The sequence below is a fragment of the Acomys russatus genome, chromosome 2 (assembly GCF_903995435.1).
Source record: "Acomys russatus chromosome 2, mAcoRus1.1, whole genome shotgun sequence".
In the NCBI taxonomy this organism is placed as follows: Eukaryota; Metazoa; Chordata; class Mammalia; order Rodentia; family Muridae; genus Acomys; species Acomys russatus.
In genome coordinates this window covers 101,263,682-101,284,244 of record NC_067138.1, presented here as the reverse complement: position 1 = coordinate 101,284,244, position 20,563 = coordinate 101,263,682, and the positions used below count along the sequence as shown (strand labels likewise).

Genomic DNA, 20,563 nt, shown 5'->3' with positions numbered 1-20,563 from the left:
ACCTTAAAGGGGAGTGGTTACCCTGATTTATCACGTGGACACTGAAAAGCAGAAGAACCCGTGAAAAGATGAGAAAGAGGAGCAGAGGGCAGAGGGCAGAGGGCAGAGGGCAGAGGGCAGAGGGAAGAGGGCAGGAGGCAGAAATGAAAACAGGAAATCTCAAAATATGAGATGGATCTGCCCAGTCTTGCTGGTTTTGAGGGTATAGGCAGAAGGCAATGAGCCTAAGAATGCAGGAAGCTTCTAGAAGCTGAGTAGGAATCCCGGCTGCCCATGGGGAAACCAGGGGTCTTAGTTTTACCTCCAATGGAAATAAATTCAGCGACAATCTGAAAGGGATGGAAAGTATATTTTACCCAGAGCTTTCTAATAGGAGCCTCAGCTTTTGGCCACATGAAAACTAGAACAGGAAAACCATGGGGGGAGGGGCAACCCAGACTTCCGAGCTATGGACCTGTAAGATAATAAGTGTATACACTGTTAAATTCACGGTACAGTAAACACACATTCAGTGACCTTATGCCACAGTGTGATGTGACACACTGGCACTTTGCTCCTTCTGAGGCTCAGTGGGGGGCATTCTGATGTGCACCTGCAACACATCTGCTCTGTACCAGTGCTCTGGCCCCTGCATGCTGCGGGCTATCCCTGTCTCCACTCTCACGTCAGCCTGGTTCCCAGTTTTTGGTTGTCAGTCCTTAGTTCTTGCCGGTGTTTCTCTCCTGGACCACTGCAGCGGCTCCACAGGATAGCCCCTCAGACCTTTGTCAGGCACACGGCTAGAGGGGCCCACCCTTAGGCTGTTTCTGGCTTTATTTGATGTTAAGTATACATAGGAAAAAGGAAGGGTTATAAGCAGTGTTTCTCAACATGTGGGTCACGGTCCCGTTGGGGTGTCATCTAAGATCATTGAAAACCACAGATGTTTATACTGCAATTCACAACAGTAGCAAAACTACAGTTAATGAAGTAACAGTGAAAAAATTTATGGCTGGACGTTACCACAACATGAGGAATCGTATTAAATGGTCACAGCCTTAAGAAGACTGAGAATCACTCACTATTTAAAAACAAAAATAAATAAATAAAATAAAATAAAGCAAAACCCAAAAATACTGATTAAGTAAACAAATAAATCAATATATTAAAAAAGGACGGCTATGATACAAATTTGAATCGAATGGGTTCAAATTACAATTATAATATTTTCTACAGTGGATAAACTGCTTATATTGCTCAATCCTCAGTTTCTCTACTTGTTTAAATTGTCAGTATTAGCTCAAAGGGGTATTGTGAAGACTGGCAAGGCTATAAGCATAACAGCAACCACAGGGCCTGGAGCATCAGCCTCCTAAAATATGGGCCCTACTGAAAATCACCATAAAGCAATCACCTCAGAAAGTAACAGACCATCTGAAAGCCAGTCCAATAATACTGAGGATATTAATATTTGTCACAGGTTTTGTTTTTTTTCTAAATAAAAATATATGTAAAAATACCTAAGTAAAACTGTTAACTAACAACAAAATTAGCATGTTAAGGCATGTGTAAGGTTATTCCAAGACAGTATGAGTCATTCACAAACAGATTTGATTGGCTCAGGAGCTTCCAGCTCCATCAAATATGTCCCTAACTCAACAAGGCATGAGTTACCGGCTTTTTCTGAGTTCCTGCAATTTCTCAAATGAGTCCCTGATAACAGACATCAAGGTCTTTACTGCAGTGTCTCTGGCTGGGCTCTGGGACTTTTCGAAACCTCCAGGCACCAGCTAAGCCCCTGCAGAGCTTCTTTGCTGACTTTGAATAGCCCTTGGACCAACACTCAACTTCCCGCAGTCTGAGAGGGAATGGTTGATGGCAACAAGCAGCTCATTGGAGGACTAGAATGCAATTTCCTGCTCAGGAAAATGGTGTAATGGTCCAAACTGAAGCGGAAGAAATACAGCACAGCAAACATGACTGCTGTACGTCTGCTGTGCACTCACGCCTGTTATGTCCCTGAGTCCATTTGCTGCTCTGAATGAGTGTTTCAGGAAAACAATTTAAGCAAACATTCAAAATTACCACCATGCAAACAGAGGTCATACCAATTTGAGGACTTAAAAAAACAAAACAAAACAAAAACAGCCATATACAGGGAGGGAAAGATTCTCTGAATACCTCTCACTCTAGCCACTGTGCAGGAGATAGATTAGCATTGCCTGTTGCTGAAGAGGAGTCCTCAGTGTAGAGACTCTCCATGTTCAGGTCTGCACGCAAGGCATAGGAACTGCATGGCCTGTGACAACCTCTCCAGCTGGCCTTCTGGCTGGTGACCTCAGTGGTTCCTCCTTCCAGTCGGCAGTTCTTAGGCTAACGTGGAGACCTACAGCTGGATGCTCAAGGTTCAGCAGTCACTCAGCAGACACTACAGATTCGGTGTCATTGGTTGCAAGCCCATGGTGTGCCCGCTGCTGGGCAAACATTTATAATTTGACAGTGACCCTGAAAGGAAGCCTGGGCCACCCCAGATCCATTTTGAGCAGACTGACCTCATACAATGAGCCTGCCAGTGTCACGTGCTAATGTATTTTCAAGTTAAGATGCAAATACTGGTATAATTTCAAAATAGGCACTCTCCATATTTTCACAGCAATGATAATCTACTCAGACTTCCACTCAGAATAAGAACAGCCACACAAAGAAATGGTAAAAACCGAGTCCTGAAAACATGAAGTCGTTCCTCATGATATTTAGTTACCTCTATCCTTGCATGCACGGGCCCATCCTACTTCTTTACTTACAAGCATTGCTTTGCTTCATCTTCCCCCTCCCCTCTCCCCTCCCCCTCCACTCCCCTCCCCATCCCCTCCCCTTCCACTCCCCCTCCCCCTCCCCCATTCCCCCTCCCACTCCCCCTCCCCTCCCCCATCCCCCTCCCCTCCCCCTCCTCCTTCCCTCCCCCTCCCCCTTCCACTCCCCCTCCCCCTCCACTCCCCCATCCCCCTCCACTCCCCCTCCTCTTCTTCCTTCTCCTCTTCTATTGAGCTGCCTTCAATTCCCTAAAAACTGGGGATGTCCTTCTATTCCTCATGCTACTGACTCCACTTTCCTAGCTCTGGGATTATAGGTACAAACCACCATGCTTGGCTACCAGCAAAAACTTCTTTTATTTTATAAGTAACTATAGAAATCACTCATGTTCTCACAGAGATTGCTATTAATTAGGTTGGTTTCTTTTAGATAATGATAAGTCAGCTCTAACTATTCTCCATTTTATTTACCAGTAAAAAGGAGAAAAGGGCAAGTATCTACTTGGTCCACATATATTAACAAACTCCCCCTCCCCCAACCTCCAGCATCTTTCTTTCAGCTGGGCATTTGCAGAATGACTGCATGTATCATCAAAGGGAAGAGAAAACAGCTAGCCCTGTGGCGAGGAGATAAGTGTTGCCAGAAGTCAAAGAAAATTATGTTCCTGGGCATGACGGAATGATGTCTGGTCCTGCCCTGCTCTTATTTATGAACATAGGGACTGAAGTAGAAGAGAAATACACAAGCAGGACTGGCAGGAACCTCAGTTACCAGAGCAGGGATGCTGGGAAGGAAGGATCAACCATTTCAAAGAAGAGGCAGCTCAGGGCTTAACTCAAAGACTATGGATAGGGTTGCAATGGTGCGGTGTGTGTGTGTGTGTGTGTGTGTGTGTGTGAGAGAGAGAGAGAGAGAGAGAGAGACCAGGGCAGCATAGCAAAGACTAGGCTGAGTGTGATCAAACTAATGTACCTATGTGAACTCCCTTTTTACAGTTCTCAGTGCATTTTCAAAGTCTAGTACTATGCATAAGGACCCTTATGGAGGCCTGTGAATCCTAAAGAACAACACAACACAGCAAAACAGGAATTACACTTCCATTAAAGCTTCACTCCTTGACATTCTGACCTTAAGAAAAGTACAGTTCTCCTTATTCACCAAAGACTGTCATAACTGTTTGACCTTAAGGCAATCACTTGGTGCAGGAGACTGACCTACAAATAAATAAGCCACTCACACTGTATTTTTTCTAATAGGGTAAGTTTAAAACACATGCTAAGTCTTACGACAGCTTTGATTTTCGTTCACCCTTCATCATTTTCGGTGCAAGGTTTGGTTCTGCTACTGAAGCTTTAGTTGTCTGGTGGTTGTGGTCATTTCTCTTTTCTTCATCCTAATTTACACTTAATTATTATATATATATATATATGGCTATGTTTGATTTCCCAGAATGTACTCTAGGCCGTGTTCACTGTATGTGGACATGTGTCTTCTTATTTACAGATTGGTGTGGCACTGAGGTAAATCACCACTGCCTGCCACACAGGTGAGATAATGCTTCCTCCAGACCCACAGAACAACTTCAGCTCCCCAAAGAAAGGGATGAGACACTGGCAGGTAGAGACCTTGACTCCTGCTGTTCATGGCCTGTTCACTCTGCCTCCCCGCAACCTCAGCAACATCCTGAGGTTGGGGATGCTGTGTAGTGACGCTTACACCTGCTACTGATTGTAACAAACGCATTGCTGGGTACTCTAAAATCATAGCATATTTTAATTCACTTTGACATTAGTGGTATTATAAAATACTTATCATCCATATAGTCAGAACCTGAAACCACACAACAGTTTGCTACTAGTAAATTGTTCATCTGCTAATTTTTTTTCTGGACTGATAAATGGCCTCTTTAGTGTCTCTGTGTACCAACAAGTTACCATTAAGTATAGACTCAATAATTAATATGTACCCAGAGAAAAAAATTCTGGAGCCCAAAGAACAAATTCCCTGTAGTTCTGATCCTAATAGTGTCTGACAATACCAGTTGCTGTTAGCATGTTGTCAAGTGTTTCTCTCTACCCCTTTAAACCTGTTCCCCAAATATAGGAATTATTACACTTTTTCATATTGGTAACAGTGCTTGGTGCTTGCTAACTAATTGGATGTGAGGGTACATGTTCCATGTGCACCAGTGTTTGCAGGTGCATGCATACGCCAAGCGAAGATGTCACCCTCAAGTGTCCCACTCTAATACTCCAGGCCTTATTCTCCAGGGCAGAATCTCACCGAACCTAAGCTAGACTGGTAGAAAGTGGTCTCCAGTGGTCTCTCTGTCTCTCTACACTAGAGTTCTGGGTTTGCAGCCCTGCCTATGGTCACACGTAGCTTTTCTGAAAAAAAAAAAAAAAAAAAGCAAATGCTATGGATTTCAACTCAAGTCATTAAGCTTTCAGTATTTTATTTTGTTGCAATGAGTATGGGCAATAAATGTTTTGGGAATGAATGCCTGGAACATAGGACTGGCAAAAGGATCAAGCATGCCGTAGTAGCAATGTGGGCTCTATGTAGCGTATGAGTTAGGAGAAAGCAGTGCAGATCCAGGCAGAAGGACACAGCTCAACTGCAGAAGGATTTCAGGAAGTGGGTTTGTCCTGCTGTTATTCAAAGCTGAGCAGAAGAGGGAACATGTTGGGTGTGTAGCCAAATTGCCTTTTTTCCATCTTGTCTGGGTCCCCTTTTAACCCTGCATTGCTGCCATGCAACCACATGTGATGACAGCTGTTACACCCTGAGCCCAACCAAGGACAGCTATAGAGGGAAAGTGCTGTTAAGACACATCAAATATCAAGGGAGGTGTGTTTATAGGACAGTGAAACGCCTGTAACGGTAAGCCCAGCAGGATTCGTGGGCATAACGGGGCCCGTGGTTCACTGTGAGAAGACCCCTGTGCTGAGCACATGCTTAATCATCTAATGCCATGGACCCCTCAGCGTACCCTGTTGACTCCTGGCTCACTCTGCATCTGGCCGAGCCGATTACAATGTTCTAATGCTGGTAATTCTAGGTCTGTGGATGCCAGGCTTGATTTTAAAAAACAGATGAAAAAAAAAAAATCACCAGAAGCCATGGTATCTGACAGCCTGACATGCTGGGCGTTGAGGCCAGGTATGACAAGGTGTTGTTTTCTCACTTCTAAAGATGAACCAGAGCCAGGCCAAGTGGCAAAGCGAGCATGGCTCTAAAGTGACATAGACTGGTGGCATTGCCCTTGCCAATACTCGTCATAAAATGGTGGGAATGAGACTCTGAACTCCATGGCAGTGTCACACCGCTGTTTAAAGTGATCTCGGTGAGCCTAACCAGAGGCCTTTAGTTCCTGAAGCCAGCAGGCCTGATCACTGCTAACTCCGCCTCCTGAACATGAGTGGCATTTGCCCACAGCCCCCACTCTCACTTCCCATTTTTACTTTCATTATATTCCATCCACTTCCTAGACTTGGCACTCATGGCTTCTTAGCTGGCCCCTTAGAATTAACAGCTAGAGAATTCATCTCTAGGTTTAACTTGTTTCATCCATCTCCAAGCCTGGCTCTCTATTCTTAACAGCTAGACAGACTCCTCACAGCCTCTGGATTCTTCTGCCTGGCTTCTGAAGTGCTAGAACCTCACTCGGGTGCGAGTTTGCCCACCAAGTTCCTCTGGACTCTCCACAGGACTCACAATACTGAAAATAGCCTTCAAGATCTGTGAGAGCTGACTCGATCCCCCAATATGTTATTAATTATATTTTTAAATAAGTTAAATCTGAAATCCTGAAATTTTGCTATGGGTTCTGATTAGTTTTGGCTCATACACAGGCTAGCCAATATGTAGCTATGGCTAGTGGGACCATGGGTGGTGATAATTATCACTGAGGTACCGGGTGCCCTGGAGACCCAGAGGGGAAACATGACTACAAATCAATGTAAATGTAGAAATGACACAGGCAGGACTTTCAGCCACACCAGGGCAGGAAATCCTATTTTGAATGTGCTCTGAGTTGGCTTGGAAACAAGGAGGCTAACAGACCCTCCCTGAGAGCTGCAGCAACCTGCCCGGAGCAGCTGAGCAGCGTAGCAGCGAGGCGGCCTGCCGAGGAAAGCCAGCGCCCTCCTCCCGCTCTCCTCAGCTGTTCCCACTTTCCCTTCTCTTTCCTTTGTTTCTCCCAAACTTTGCAACCCTTTGGCTGGCCTTCACCTTTGCGCATGGACTGGTTTTCACTTACCATGCCCTTCAGAGTCAGATCTGCTAAGGGAGACCGGTTGCCATGGAAATCTGGCCAAACATGTAAATCAACAGTGAGGAAACCCACAGGCTGAGCCTTCTTAATCAGATCCAGGTGACTGTTCAAGTATGCATACATACTCTGGCATCTGAAAGAGAAGGGGATTTTGATTTTAAAAGGGGATCGGGCTTAAGAGCGAGTTGTTCTGCAGAAAGAAACCATTTGCACTTCCACATCAGACCCAGGAAAGCAAATGGGCTCCGAAAAGCTTCAGCAAAGCAGCTACTCCTGTATGAAACCAGCTCGTGAACGCTCACACCATACTGTCCTCACCACACTAAGGCAGCGCGCCCTGCACGCTCACACCATACTGTCCTCACCACACTAAGGCAGCGCGCCCTGCACGCTCACACCATACTGTCCTCACCACACTAAGGCAGCGCGCCCTGCACGCTCACACCATACTGTCCTCACCACACTAAGGCAGCGCGCCCTGCACGCTCACACCATACTGTCCTCACCACACTAAGGCAGCACGCCCTGCACGCGCACACCATACTGTCCTCACCACACTAAGGCAGCGCGCCCTGCACGCTCACACCATACTGTCCTCACCACACTAAGGCAGCGCGCCCTGCACGCGCACACCATACTGTCCTCACCACACTAAGGCAGCGCGCCCTGCACGCTCACACCATACTGTCCTCACCACGCTAAGGCAGCGCGCCCTGCACGCTCACACCATACTGTCCTCACCACACTAAGGCAGCGCGCCCTGCACGCTCACACCATACTGTCCTCACTACACTAAGGCAGCACGCCCTGCACGCTCACACCATACTGTCCTCACTACACTAAGGCAGCGCGCCCTGCACGCTCACACCATACTGTCCTCACCACACTAAGGCAGCGCGCCCTGCACGCTCACACCATACTGTCCTCACCACGCTAAGGCAGCGCGCCCATGCACGCTCACACCATACTGTCCTCACTACACTAAGACAGCACGCCCATGCACGCTCACACCATACTGTCCTCACCACACTAAGGCAGCACGCCCTGCACGCTCACACCATACTGTCCTCACCACACTAAGGCAGCACGCCCTGCACGCTCACACCATACTGTCCTCACTACACTAAGGCAGCGCGCCCTGCAGAAAGGCGTGGAGTCAGGAGACGGGTCAGACACTGGCTTCACTCCTGGTAGGTGTGTGAGCATGAGACAGTTATCCAAGCTCTGGCACTGTCCTCCTTTCATCTGTAAAAACATCTCACAATCCTTGTCCAGCTTACCTCATAGGGTTATTATGAAGATCAAAGACCATGTATGCGAGCATGCAGCATTCTGTAAACTGTAGTATAATATGGTACACATGCAAACGATTTGTTAAAAAATCTGTCTTCCTAATTATAAAAATGATGAAATGACAGAAAGAGATAAATATATGCTCCTGGATTCAATAAATGAGTGTCATGCACACACAGTTAGAATCAAGAATTGGACATGTGCTCTCAAACCATGACCTTGAAATGCTGTTGTGTAGGCTTTGCCCCATTTTAAGCTTTAGTTGATTGGTGTGTGAAGTGGTAGAGTTGGTGTAACGCCCCTGGTCACCGATATCCTTCAAAAGATGATGGGCTTGGGAGTGAAGACAGTGCTATTTCAGATACTGTTCTCTGTCCTGACTATGTAGCATGGTTTAGCCTCTCTGAACTATTTCCCCATTCATAATGTAGTATAACAATATTTCACCAGGGGGGCTGGAGAGATGGCTCAGAGGTTAAGAACATTGCCTGTTCTTCCGAAGGTCCTGAGTTCAATTCCCAGCAACCACATGGTGCTCATCACAACCATCTACAATGAATTCTGGTGCCTTCTTCTAGCATGCAGACAAAATACTGTATACTTGACAAATAAATAAATTTTAAAAATATGTCACCAGATTAAGTCTTACTACATGACACAAAGACCATAGTCAATTTGCTAGGCATCTCTGGAAAATGCTGCCTTCCAACGTTCTGAACCAATGATCTCAAGGATGGGCCAAAGGGCACCCTCTCTCCCACTTTTGTGATGTCCTTGGGACGACAGCTTTAAAGGTTAAAAACACCACAGAGATGAAGCACTGGAGTGCCCACGGGAGATTAGCATCTAGGATACCCCTGCCAATATTTCTGATTTGCATTTTTAAAATGCTTTAGAAGAAGAAGTGATTTCTAGCTCATGTTTTGCAATGCTGAGTATCCCCATGGATACCATGAAGTTTCTGTAGGTTTCTAGAGGAAACATAAAAATAGTTTCAAATTCTCTCTTCCTCCCTATCAGTGAAAACTCCTTTTTTTTTTTGAGTGCTGAGGGCCAAACCCAGAGTCTTGTGAACGCTAACCAAACGCTTTACCACTGAGCTATAAACCCAGAGCCTTGTGAATACTAACCAAGCACTTTACCACTGAGCTATAAACCCAGGTCCAGAGAGGGACATTCTTCTTATAAGTAAAGATTTCACATGGAATGCCAATGCAGAAAATGCAGAAACCCAAAACAGCTTGATGTGTGCACACATGAACACACAAATGGATGGATGTCTGTTTGTAACAACAGAGCAAAGAAGGTACCACCCAGTGTGAGCACTTTACTGCACCCTCTTGGCATCTGCAGCCTATACCTTTAGTTCTGGCAGGAGAAATACAGTATTAATAGCACAATGCTCAATCACGACTTCTGAGGCATGCACCAAGCTTCCACTGAGGTCCAGGGAGGCTACATCACTGTGGTCCAGGGAGACTGTATCACTGTGGTCCAGAGAGACTGTATCACTGAGGTCCAGGGAGGCTGGGTCACTGAGGTCCAGGGAGGCTGGGTCACTGAGGTCCAGGGAGGCTGTATCACTGAGGTCCAGGGAGGCTGTATCACTGAGGTCCAGGGAGACTGTATCACTGAGGTCCAGGGAGGCTGGGTCACTGAGGTCCTTTACAGGGGTATGCCATGGCGGGATAATGGGGCAACTGCACACGAAACCCTTCTGTGTGACTGACGATGAAGCCATACACTTCCTGTATGTATTCCAGTTCAGATACTTCAAGTCACCCTCCCCCCACCACCCAACTCTGTTATACAATATTCTTTCTCAGAAGCCAAGAGTCTGTATTATTCCTGGCCACCCTCTCTTTAGGAAGAGCATCAATGCTCCTAGAGTATAGAATACTGTGGGTTTTTTTTTTAATTTTAAAGAAGTGAATGCCCATAAATCTCCTCATTTGCCTTGCAAGGGACCTCAGAGTGGGCGTTTGGCTTCAGACATCTGGGTCAATAGGAATCTATATGCCTAATTACTATTGATTCATCATTGTCCCATTTACTGAGGGTCTCTGCAAACAGTGGGATTCATTTAGCTTCCACATACATGGCCACTCATGCAGTAATGAGATCCCTGGGGGATGGGGCACGAGCTCAGCCCTCTGGCTCCTAACCTTGCAGCTGCATGCTTCTTCTTTGAGCTCAGCCCTTCCCCTACATGCTTTTTCACTTATACCTTACTGTGTGTGCTATCTGAGTATATCATTCAAAATGAAGTGCACTTGGAAGGCATTAAAATAAGTAATGCACATCATTGCTCACATAATTTTAACCTTGCATGACGCTGCTTTTAGTTTTGACTTTGTTTCATTTTGTGCATTTTTATCAATTCTTTCTCAGATGGCAGTCTGCTCTCTTCTAAGCAGAGTAACTGCAATCCCAGTTGGACTGTCCTCCCTCCCACTCATGAATGCCAGGCTCACATATCCTGTCTCAGAGGGAGTCCCGCTGAGGCTGACACAGAACATATAGTCTCAACAATCCTAACGTCGCTTCCTTGGTGAGCAGGTACACTAAAACTTGGCGAGCCCAGGCTGCTCTTTTGCGAGGGGACTCAACAGTCTCTGCCTCGCAGAGTGCTCAGAAGATTCCACGTGGGGCCTAAGCACTATGGAATGACAGGTCATTAACAAGCAGTTCATCTCTGTTGCCATTACAGCATTTTATTTCGGGTTGTGCTGCTCACAGTCTCAAATGCAGGCAGTGCCCTGTACCACTGTTCTTTCTCTTCCCCAACTCAACTCACTCTTTAGGCTCATAGGACGCCCTGCACCATCCCTCTTCCTTCAGGCCGCAGAAGGATCTATTGTTTTGACTTTTCTAACTCCTGTCTCCAGCTCAATCTGGTCTTCTGCTAGCCCCTTACATATGTACCTTCCAGAGACCGGCCTTTGGTACCTTCCCACTCTATTTATTCATTTCCATCCCTGCTTTTCTTCTATTACTCCAGGCATCCTCTAGTGCTGATGTAGTCCTAACATATACCCTCATCCACCCGACCCAATGCAGCCATCATTTCAGAACCAGGATCCTCCTACTGTCCGTGCTCCCACAGCCACTTGTGCTGAATGCTGCCTTCTTCAGTGCATCCTTGTGTGAGGACAGTGGGTGTGAGCTCAGTATCCTCAAGAATCCTCCTCAGCCTTGCCTTGATGTCTATTTGTTTCCTCGTTTCTCCATTTAGTTTCTGCCTTGAGGATCTGTCTACTGGGGTGTTGAAGTCTCCCACTATTAATGTGTGGGGCTCAATGTGCGATTTAAGCTCCAGTAACATTTCTTTTATGAATGTGGGTGCTGCTGCACTTGGGGCATAGATATTCAGAACTGAGACGTCATCTTGGTGCATTTTTCCTTTGATGAGGATGAAGTGACTGTCCCCATCTCTTTTGCTTGATACTAGATACTAGAATGGCTACTCCAGCTTTCTTCTTGGGTCCGTTTGCTTAGAATACAGTTTTCCAATCCTTTACTCTGAGGTAATGTTTATCTTTATTGTTGAGAGAGTTTTGGGTGACTATTCAGGTAGCAAACTGTCTCTGTCATCTTCTCATTTGGAAAGCTATTAACCTGCACTCCTGGTATACTCAGGTAATCAATTTTATTCCTTCTCAAATTTCTAATGGGGTTGAAGATCAGATAGTTTGGTTTTACAATTAAGCTTAGTTGTTTAGGGGTTAAGATGTTTTTAGGTCTAGATAGATGTTTTAAGTTGATAATGATGAGATATGATAGATATTAATTTATATTCAGAATTTTAGACGCACCAAGATTGAAAAGATGTTGGCTGTGAAATACAAATAGGCAAAACAATAAGAATGTAACATTTATATAATTGCTGATTGTGTCTTGGTTCTTCTTGCCATAGGTAGCTTATCGTATATATGTGTAATAATGTAAATGTATGTGTAAAAAATAATAAATATTTAATAAAAAACAAAGCAAAACAAAAAGGAATCCTCATCAGTGGACTTTTTAAACGATATCAAGACAAGTCATACCAGATAAAGAGAAAACCTGAAGAAGTTGATTCTCAATGGGACTATGGGCTTGAGGAACCAATGTGATCAAGAAAACTGAGTTTTCCTAAATGAAATTCCAGAAAAGCCAAGGAGTGTAGTTAGAAAGACAGACAGGTTGAGAAAAAAACAGAGAGCAGAACAAAGCCAGTCCTGAAGGACCTTCATGCAGTGGGCTCAGTGAGATGCCCGTTCCTCAACACGACCTCTGCCACAGGCAGTGCAACACGACCTCTGCCACAGGCAGTGCAAGACGACCTCTGCCACAGGCAGTGCAACACGACCTCTGCCACAGGCAGTGCAACACGACCTCTGCCACAGGCAGTGCAACACGACCTCTGCCACAGGCAGTGCAAACAGACCGACACTCTCTTCAGTCTCCCCGGTCAACTGTGAGTTTCCTGAGAACACCCAAGGACCTTACTTTCTTAAGCCTTTGCTCGGGTACTCCTTATGAGTGCCCTAGTCAGTTTGCAAGAGAACAGCCAGGGTAATCTCTCTAAAAGACAAATATCCATCACATGTCTCCTCTGCCTAAAAGTACAAACCCTGGGGCTAGAATGAAGCTCAGTGGTAGACCAGATACATGGCTTGGGTTCTCAAATTCTAGCACCCCAAGATCAAAACAAAAAATAAAACTGTGAATAAAACCCAGTGTCCTTTCACTGATCTAGGCTTACTGGCATGGTGTGCGGCCACTGGTCACCTCCATCGTGCCCCCGACACCCTCCCTCACCCTGGCGTCCAGCTGCACGCCTTTAGTGTTTTCTGAGCCCACCAAGCTGCCTGCTGCAGGAGACCTTAAGACCCGCTAGTCGTTCCACTTGGAGGGACCCTTCTCACAGTACCACGGCATTTTCTGTCCCTCCCTTCAAGGCCCTGCTCCAGAATCATCACTGCAAGGCAGTGTCTCCTGCTGCCCCAGGAGCCTTTGCTTTATATTTCCCGAGTTACAATTTTTCCATTCAGAATTTATCAATTTTAGAAGATGTGCATATGTTTGTGCATGTTATACTATGTGCATGTGCCCATGAGCATATACACACAATTGCTATAAAAGCAAGTTTTTTGTTTGTTTCTTCTCTCATCTATCATAAATGCTTATATATTAAACCCAACAGATGTAACCTGGGCTCAGGTGCCAGCTTTGATTATCATGCCAACGTCATCTACTCAATGACCTGCTGTCACCAGAACTTCATTCTGAGATGTTTGAAAATTTTAAGTTTAGCTTCTCTAGGAATCAAGACAAAAAGGAAAAAGAGCTAAAGCTGCAATAAATGTTAAGCCATCTCCGTCTGGGGGTGAAATACCCCCAAGGTTGCCTGGTACATGTAGGAACACATCCGCATTGTTTACTGAATTTATAAGCTCTCAGGACATTTGTATTCCGAGATGGGGCCTAGAGGGATTATGGAAGATCAAGAGGATCTGTGCATCTTATATTTGTTTATCCGTACTTGTTCCCAGAGTTTCAAACAGGATTTGCTGAAGCTAAGCTATGAGGGGACATGATCCGCTTCAGTGTCGTCAGAAGATCCTGAAGTCACAGCAAGGAGGCCTGTGGAGTTCCCACTTTTGTGATTTTTTTTTTAAAACAGAGTTCTGTGTCTTTCGTTGTAAGACCAGAAGCATGAGAATATTGTACCAAATAGATCTGCTATGGTCAGATGAAAGTAACAGGAAGGTGGAAGAGAAGTAATTTTATTCAATAAATATGTATGAGAGTCACCAAAATACAGAGTGAGGTGAAGTCAGGAGCATGGCTGGGATTACTTTGGAAGAGATGGCAAAGCAGAAAAACAGTGCCAGAGAGCCAACTGTGATGAACACAAACGTGGCTGGAAGAGAAAAAAAGTCCATGAATGTGGAAAGGAGAAGACTCAGAAACAAAAGAAACATGGATAGATAGACAACATCTTGGAGTGTAAGGGACAGGTACCCCAAAGGGAGCCGGAGAGATTCCTGAGGCCACACGCTGCAGAGACTGTGAGTCTGTAAAGGGTCTTGGGGATTTAGCAGAGCACAAGTCACTGAGAACCATTAATGTCAAAACATTTCAGGGAGTTGAATGTGGCAGCATTCAAACTAGAATAGGCAACGGAGGAGAAGAAAGTGATTAAACAAAGAACAAGGGTGCGGGCAAAGGGAAGGAAGGACCCGGCAGCAGCTGGCCGCCGCACGGCTCTCAGGGTTGAAGTCCAGGTCTGACTCTAGGATGAATTCTAGAAGTTCTGCTTCTACCCTAGTCGCTGATTATCAGGCTCTGGGCATGCATGCTAATCACATTTCCCCATTTTCTAGTTACAGCACAAACTGAAATGGCATTCTACATTCTGTAGAAGAATGTTCCAGATGCTGTTTCATTGCAAGATGTAATTATTCTTTAAGTTCACGTGAGCATTAAATGTTTACATAGTGACATCCCCGAGGTCCATGTCAATATTGCAGCACCTGTCAGTGAATTAAGCAGGTCGGTACTGTTGTGGTTTTATGAGATCATGGGGGGGGGCACAGAAGACACGTGTGCTGGAACTGACCTAAGAAGCAACATCTGTAATCCCAGGTAGTGTTCTTGCAATCCCACACAGCAGTCATGAGAAAGCAGGCAGGCTACTGAAGCCTGGCCTCGGGCCCGGCTGCCACTGCACGTCTTTCTCTTTTCATCAGTGAGGAGAAGGCATAGCTGTCATTGTCATGATTCAGGGTTAACCCTTTGCTGCCAGATGGTGATGCTCGTGTCCTGAATCCCCTCACTGGTGAGGCAGAAGCAGGAGAATCTCTGTGAGTACAAGGCAGCCTGGTCAGCAGAGCAAGTTCCAGGACCCCACAGGCTGTTACACAGAAAATTCCTGTCTTAAAAAAAAAGCTCTTGCCTGCTTTATCACCTCCCTATACTCAAAATAGGTTCTCTCAGAGTCTGAGGCTAATCACCCAATCCTATCCCATAATAATGCACACCATAGTTGGTATTTGAATCCACATCTGAACTCCAAATTTGGTGCTGTTTTTTCCCCCTGAGGGGTCAGGTAATGGTTTATCAATGCTGGACTATTGGAGTCCTTCACAAATGTGATGAAAGTTATGACCTCTAAATTACAGGAAGTCGTGCACAACATTTGTATCATCAGCAAAACCTGGTACATGATTCCAAAGGCTCACGGCTGATTTGAAGTTAGAAATTCGTGTTCCAGGTAATACCATGCCTGAGCCTTGGCCAATGAAAGCACCAGCTGATGAGGGTTGAGCTGGCTCCCAGGGGAAGGCTTGGTGACACAACCTCCTTTTCTATGACCTGAGAGCACAATGCTGAGATTGCAGCACAACATTTATTGCATGTCAGTAGTATAGATAAGCTCTTCCCTGTAATAGAGAAAGCCTTGTTTTACTATTTACATTTCATTTTGCTCATTCTACCACAAGTACCCAGCCTGCTCTCTGTTTCCCTCCCTGCCTGCCTGCCTGTCTATTATCTATCTATCTATCTATCTATCTATCTATCTATCTATCTATCTATCTATCTATCTATCTATCTATCTATCATCTATCTATCATCCACCATCTGTGCAGCTAATCAGCCATCTATCTGTCACCCGTTTTTCTTCTAAGCAGGTTACGGGCTATGAGGCCTCCCCGTGTTTCTGTAAGAGTTATATATAAAAACATATCCAGAAGTGTTCTATTTTCTATCCTGTTCCCAATCCCATTTTTTTTCTTTTTAACATCCCCTTTCTATCCATCTTCTATGAGAAATCAATGTTGTTATATTTATAACTTACTTTTCCCATAGTTCCTTTGCACAAGCGGGTAGGCACACATTGATTTTCTTGTAAGCCCATGCACTTGGTTTTTCTCCATATAGCTCAGAAGCTACTGACTATTAGTTACTATTCTTACTGTCGCCGATGAAGTAGGACAATGCCTTGCGCGAAGCTCCACAGGAGAAAAGCTGGGCTATACACCCAGAGAGCTACGACTCCAGAACGCACGCTGGCCGTCTCCACCAGGGTTGCTCAGCCACATAGTCTCTGTGTGGGAGTAGCTTCTCTGATTTTTCTTAGACTGTGCTAAAACAAACGTAACAAATGCATTTCCTAAACCATCTGGATGATCATCTTAAGTCCTGTCAAACATTTGTTCATAAGCTCTGAAAATCATACAACTTGTGAAAATGAATGTCACTCATACATATAGACAGAAAAGCCACAGGGGAACAGTTGGAGGAGTTACCTGGCTGTGGCCTTGGCTTGTAGTTCAGGAAAGGCAGGGTGGCCTTGAACCACATGGTCTATCTAAAAAACACAATAGAGGTGAGTCAATTTTATAGTGTCTTTATCCTTAAGACACAGGCAGCCAGGCAGCCAGAGAGACAGTCTCCCCACCCCCCGGGCCCCCCTCCTCTGCTTTGTTCAACTCTTTGTCCATAGAGAATCTAAGACAAAAAAAATGACATTAGTATGAACATATCAATTCTATCAGAAATGTAGTAGCTTTTTTAGCGTAAAGCCCTTTGATTAATTATACAGAATTTAGAAGGAAGAGCAGCAGCAGATGCTACTCTTAAGGTTGAGGTGTTACTAGTAGGCAGCACTGGCCCCAGGAAGCAGACAGGGAAAGGATGGGGTCCTGGGTGCTGAAAGGACTAACTGTCTCTGGGTCACTTCATTTCTCCCTGCCATTGTGAGCAGCTGAGAGCCTGCTGTGCCCTACTAATGCAGTCTTGGAGACAGGGAAAGAGTGAGAGTATGAAGGCCAAGCCCCAGCTAAGCACAGCTGAGGTGTCCCAGACCTGCCAAGAGGCCCCACCCCCATCCCAAACTGAACCGTTGTCACAGGGGAAAGCAGGAATGTCTGAACTGTACAGATCTTATCTGGACTACTATGTCTAGGATTTAATTCCTAATCCCCTTGGTGGCTCTAAACAAAACATGTAATATGCCTGGGAACACCAGTGCTTCTCAATACTTTCCCTGCCTGCTAACTAATCTGTATATTTCTGAATGTTTACTTCAGCCTCCTGGGCTAAAAAAACACCACTTGGAAGGAATTATTTTCATTCAATCTTGAACAGACTATTTTGGCCCCATGAAAACTGGTTGATGGTTTTTCTTAAAAACCAGGGCTATGAAAAAAGGAAGCAAATTTATTTTAGAGGCACAGAGACCAGGTTCCGGTTTGGCTCCGCACCATCTTTGTGACTTTGAAACAATCACTTAAGTACCTCTGAAGCCCAATATTCTCCTTTATCACAGCTTTGTTTTAAACAGGATTCCTAGGAAGAAAACTGTGTTTGCTATAATGATAACAGAAGCATCAATGCCACCTGACACTGATCAAATCATTGGCCTACATCAACACCAACCTAAGAGGCACAAACACATGATTTCATCTACTGATCACAGATCTCCAAGAAAGATGCTGGTCTCTGTTAAATAGATGAGGAAACTGGGGCTCAATGGCTGAAATTAGGTAAATAACATCTAAGGCCACAGGGCCACACTACGGTCTCAAACTGTGGTGTGCAACATCTAAACTTCTTATTAGTAACTGCTATTCCATATGGCGTTATAAATGTCTAGGTTGACTGTAAGTTGGAGAATCCCATTGGGAGCAATTCTATGGAAATGTTTCAAAATAATACCAAAACTCACTGTTCATTAAAAAAAAACATGCAGTTTTGCAGTACCTGCTTCCTCTAGGCTCACCTTTGGGTCCTAGAGCCTCAGGGGAAAAAAAAATCACTATTCCTTGAGAGAATTGGAAGTGGAGCTATTAGCATATTAACAGATAAGACAAAGCTCTGCATTTGATGCTAATTTTTACGGAAATCACCTTAGAAGTCATAAAACAAATATTTAAATAAACTTTCAGAAAGACTTGGAAGTTCTTTTATGAACACCGTTATTTAGTGTTTACTGAACATTAAGCGTACTAGGCAATGTGCTTAGGTTCTGAGGACAGTGACATGTATACACAGCACACAACAAACTATAGAAGCCTAAAGTAGGAATCCAGTTCTTTTGGTAATTATTAAAGAGGCATGAGGATGGAAAGACACAGGATGGAAAAAGGAAGGCGGCTGGGTAGCCCACATAGCACACAAAGATTTGTGAAGTGAAGACGGGGTGAGTGACAGCATATGCTCACACAGTGTTCCGCAGTTCTTGGCATTACTTATCACATTTGATATTTTAATCTGATTGTTCCAGGCACACCTGGCCAGAGGGTAAGTATATACAAATTAGAGATAATATAAATAATCATAAATTTGAATGAATAAGAATTGTAGTGAGAATTTTGGTTTCTTTAAAAAGCACAGAAATATTATAAGGATATGTTTTCGTTTTAACCCCAGGTGTGGACATATGGAGCTGCTCCGCAGTAGATGACTATGATTTGCCTTGTGCTCTAGTTGGGGAATGATTTTGCCAGCTGCAGATAGTTTTTTCAATTGTGTGACATTTGGAATTCTGGGAACTTTTCAGAGGATATATAAATGCTAGGGCCTCAAGAGGCAGGGTGGGTTGGTGTTGGTCGCTGTTTGTTAAGTGTGCGTGTGCAAAGAAGAAACAACAAAAAGAAATTAGGTATCCTGGCAGTGAAGATTAAACTTGCCCCAAGCAGCTTGATGTCCCTAACCATCAGGACGTAGTCTACAGATAACACCGCTCCCTTTCCAACCCGTGACTTTATTCAGGGATCTTTTTCCTTTCCTCTCTATCATTTTTTTCCTTTCGTATCTAGTGTTTGGGGTTTGGGAGGGAAGAAGAAAAGAAGGGCGAAAGAAAGAAGAATCCAAGCAGGGGTGGTGGCACACACCTGTAATCCCAGGACTCAGGGATGCAGAGGCAAGCAGATCTCCGTGAGTTCAAGCCCAGCCTGGGAAGGAAGGAAGGAAGGGAAAGGAAGGAAGGAAGGAAAGCAGGAAGGAAGGATAGAAAGAAGGAAGGGGAAGGAAGGAAGGAGGGAAAGAAGGAAGGAAGGAGGGAAACGGAAGGAAGGAAAGACAGACAGAAAAGAAAAGAAGAACCTACAAAATAGCTAAGACTGGCTACAAAGGATGGCAGGGAAAACCAATGGGTCCCTGAAAGCATTTGACTGAAGAACATATTTGGAAGAAAAATAGAAAAAATGTTAACCTCTTTGTCAGTTTACTGAGTACTCATTCCAACAGCTCAGCAGAGTCTGCTCACAGGAGCAACCTTACAACTTGTGTCACATTCTCTATGCGTGTAGCACACATAGACAAGGACGTGTTTTCCCACAGGCAATTATTCAGTGAATTAATCAGACTTCAACAGTGGCCATTTTTGCCACACAGTTGCCTCAGAAGCACACCGGCAGTCTATCTCCGGGTCTTCTGCGGCCATCTCCTCAGCTTTCTGTTCTAAAAGAGCTGCTGAAGCGTGGCAGAAGGCTCTGCCCTGTCAGGATGGGGGGGGGGGGTTAAAATCTTCTTCCTGCTGGTTTCCAGACGTTGTTCAAGACAGGAAAGCCATCTTGCAATAAATACTCAGCTTTAGATCTCTTCCTTATATATTTAGAATCTGCAAAAATGGCACTGTGACACAGGACAATGCAGAGACCATAGCTGGCCAGCACATGGTGATAGACTTCACTTGGTATGTATTATGCTTTGAAAAAATGTAGCAATATTTTAAAATGGGGCATTCCTTTAGAGTCCTCATTTTGGCTTGTAAAACGCCAGACCCCCCACCACCACCCCTTGCTCCCATGGTGAGACTGGGTGAATTCACAGGAAGAACAACTTTCCACAGAGAGCTGCCCTCGCTGGTTCCCCAAATCCCCACAGCAGACGCAAGACCTGTCACTTCTCGTCACCACGGAACTTGTAACTTATTCTCAAGACACTTTCCCCTGTGCCCACCTCTGCCAAGCAGGTGAATAAAGAGCTGGATACGGGGCATGGAGAAGACAAAAGAAATGTCCCTGTGGCACCAGAACTATCCCTTTGCTTCTCAGACAAGTTTACTCACCGATAATACCCTTCTGGCCTGCAAGGCATTTGAGTTTTGACATTTGATGTGGCGGAGGGAAAGCACGAAGGGCAAGGAATCCTAAGACTTCAGTCTCAGGCTCTCTTACAGCCTGACACTAAACAAAACATTACCTG

General features: G+C 44.9%; 1 protein-coding gene across 4 annotated transcripts in view; it reads right to left on the bottom strand.

The window, feature by feature from the left end:
• The window catches only part of Fggy (FGGY carbohydrate kinase domain containing), a 364,828-nt gene that overhangs the window by 100,716 nt on the left and 243,549 nt on the right, over positions 1-20,563 (bottom strand). For all 4 annotated transcript variants that reach the window (XM_051164348.1, XM_051164353.1, XM_051164357.1 and 1 more), the window contains 2 exons: positions 16,660-16,721; positions 7,055-7,202 (listed from right to left, as the gene is read on the bottom strand). In XM_051164348.1, the coding sequence (XP_051020305.1) occupies positions 7,055-7,202; positions 16,660-16,721 (210 nt within the window). The remainder of the gene's footprint in view (positions 1-7,054; positions 7,203-16,659; positions 16,722-20,563) is intronic.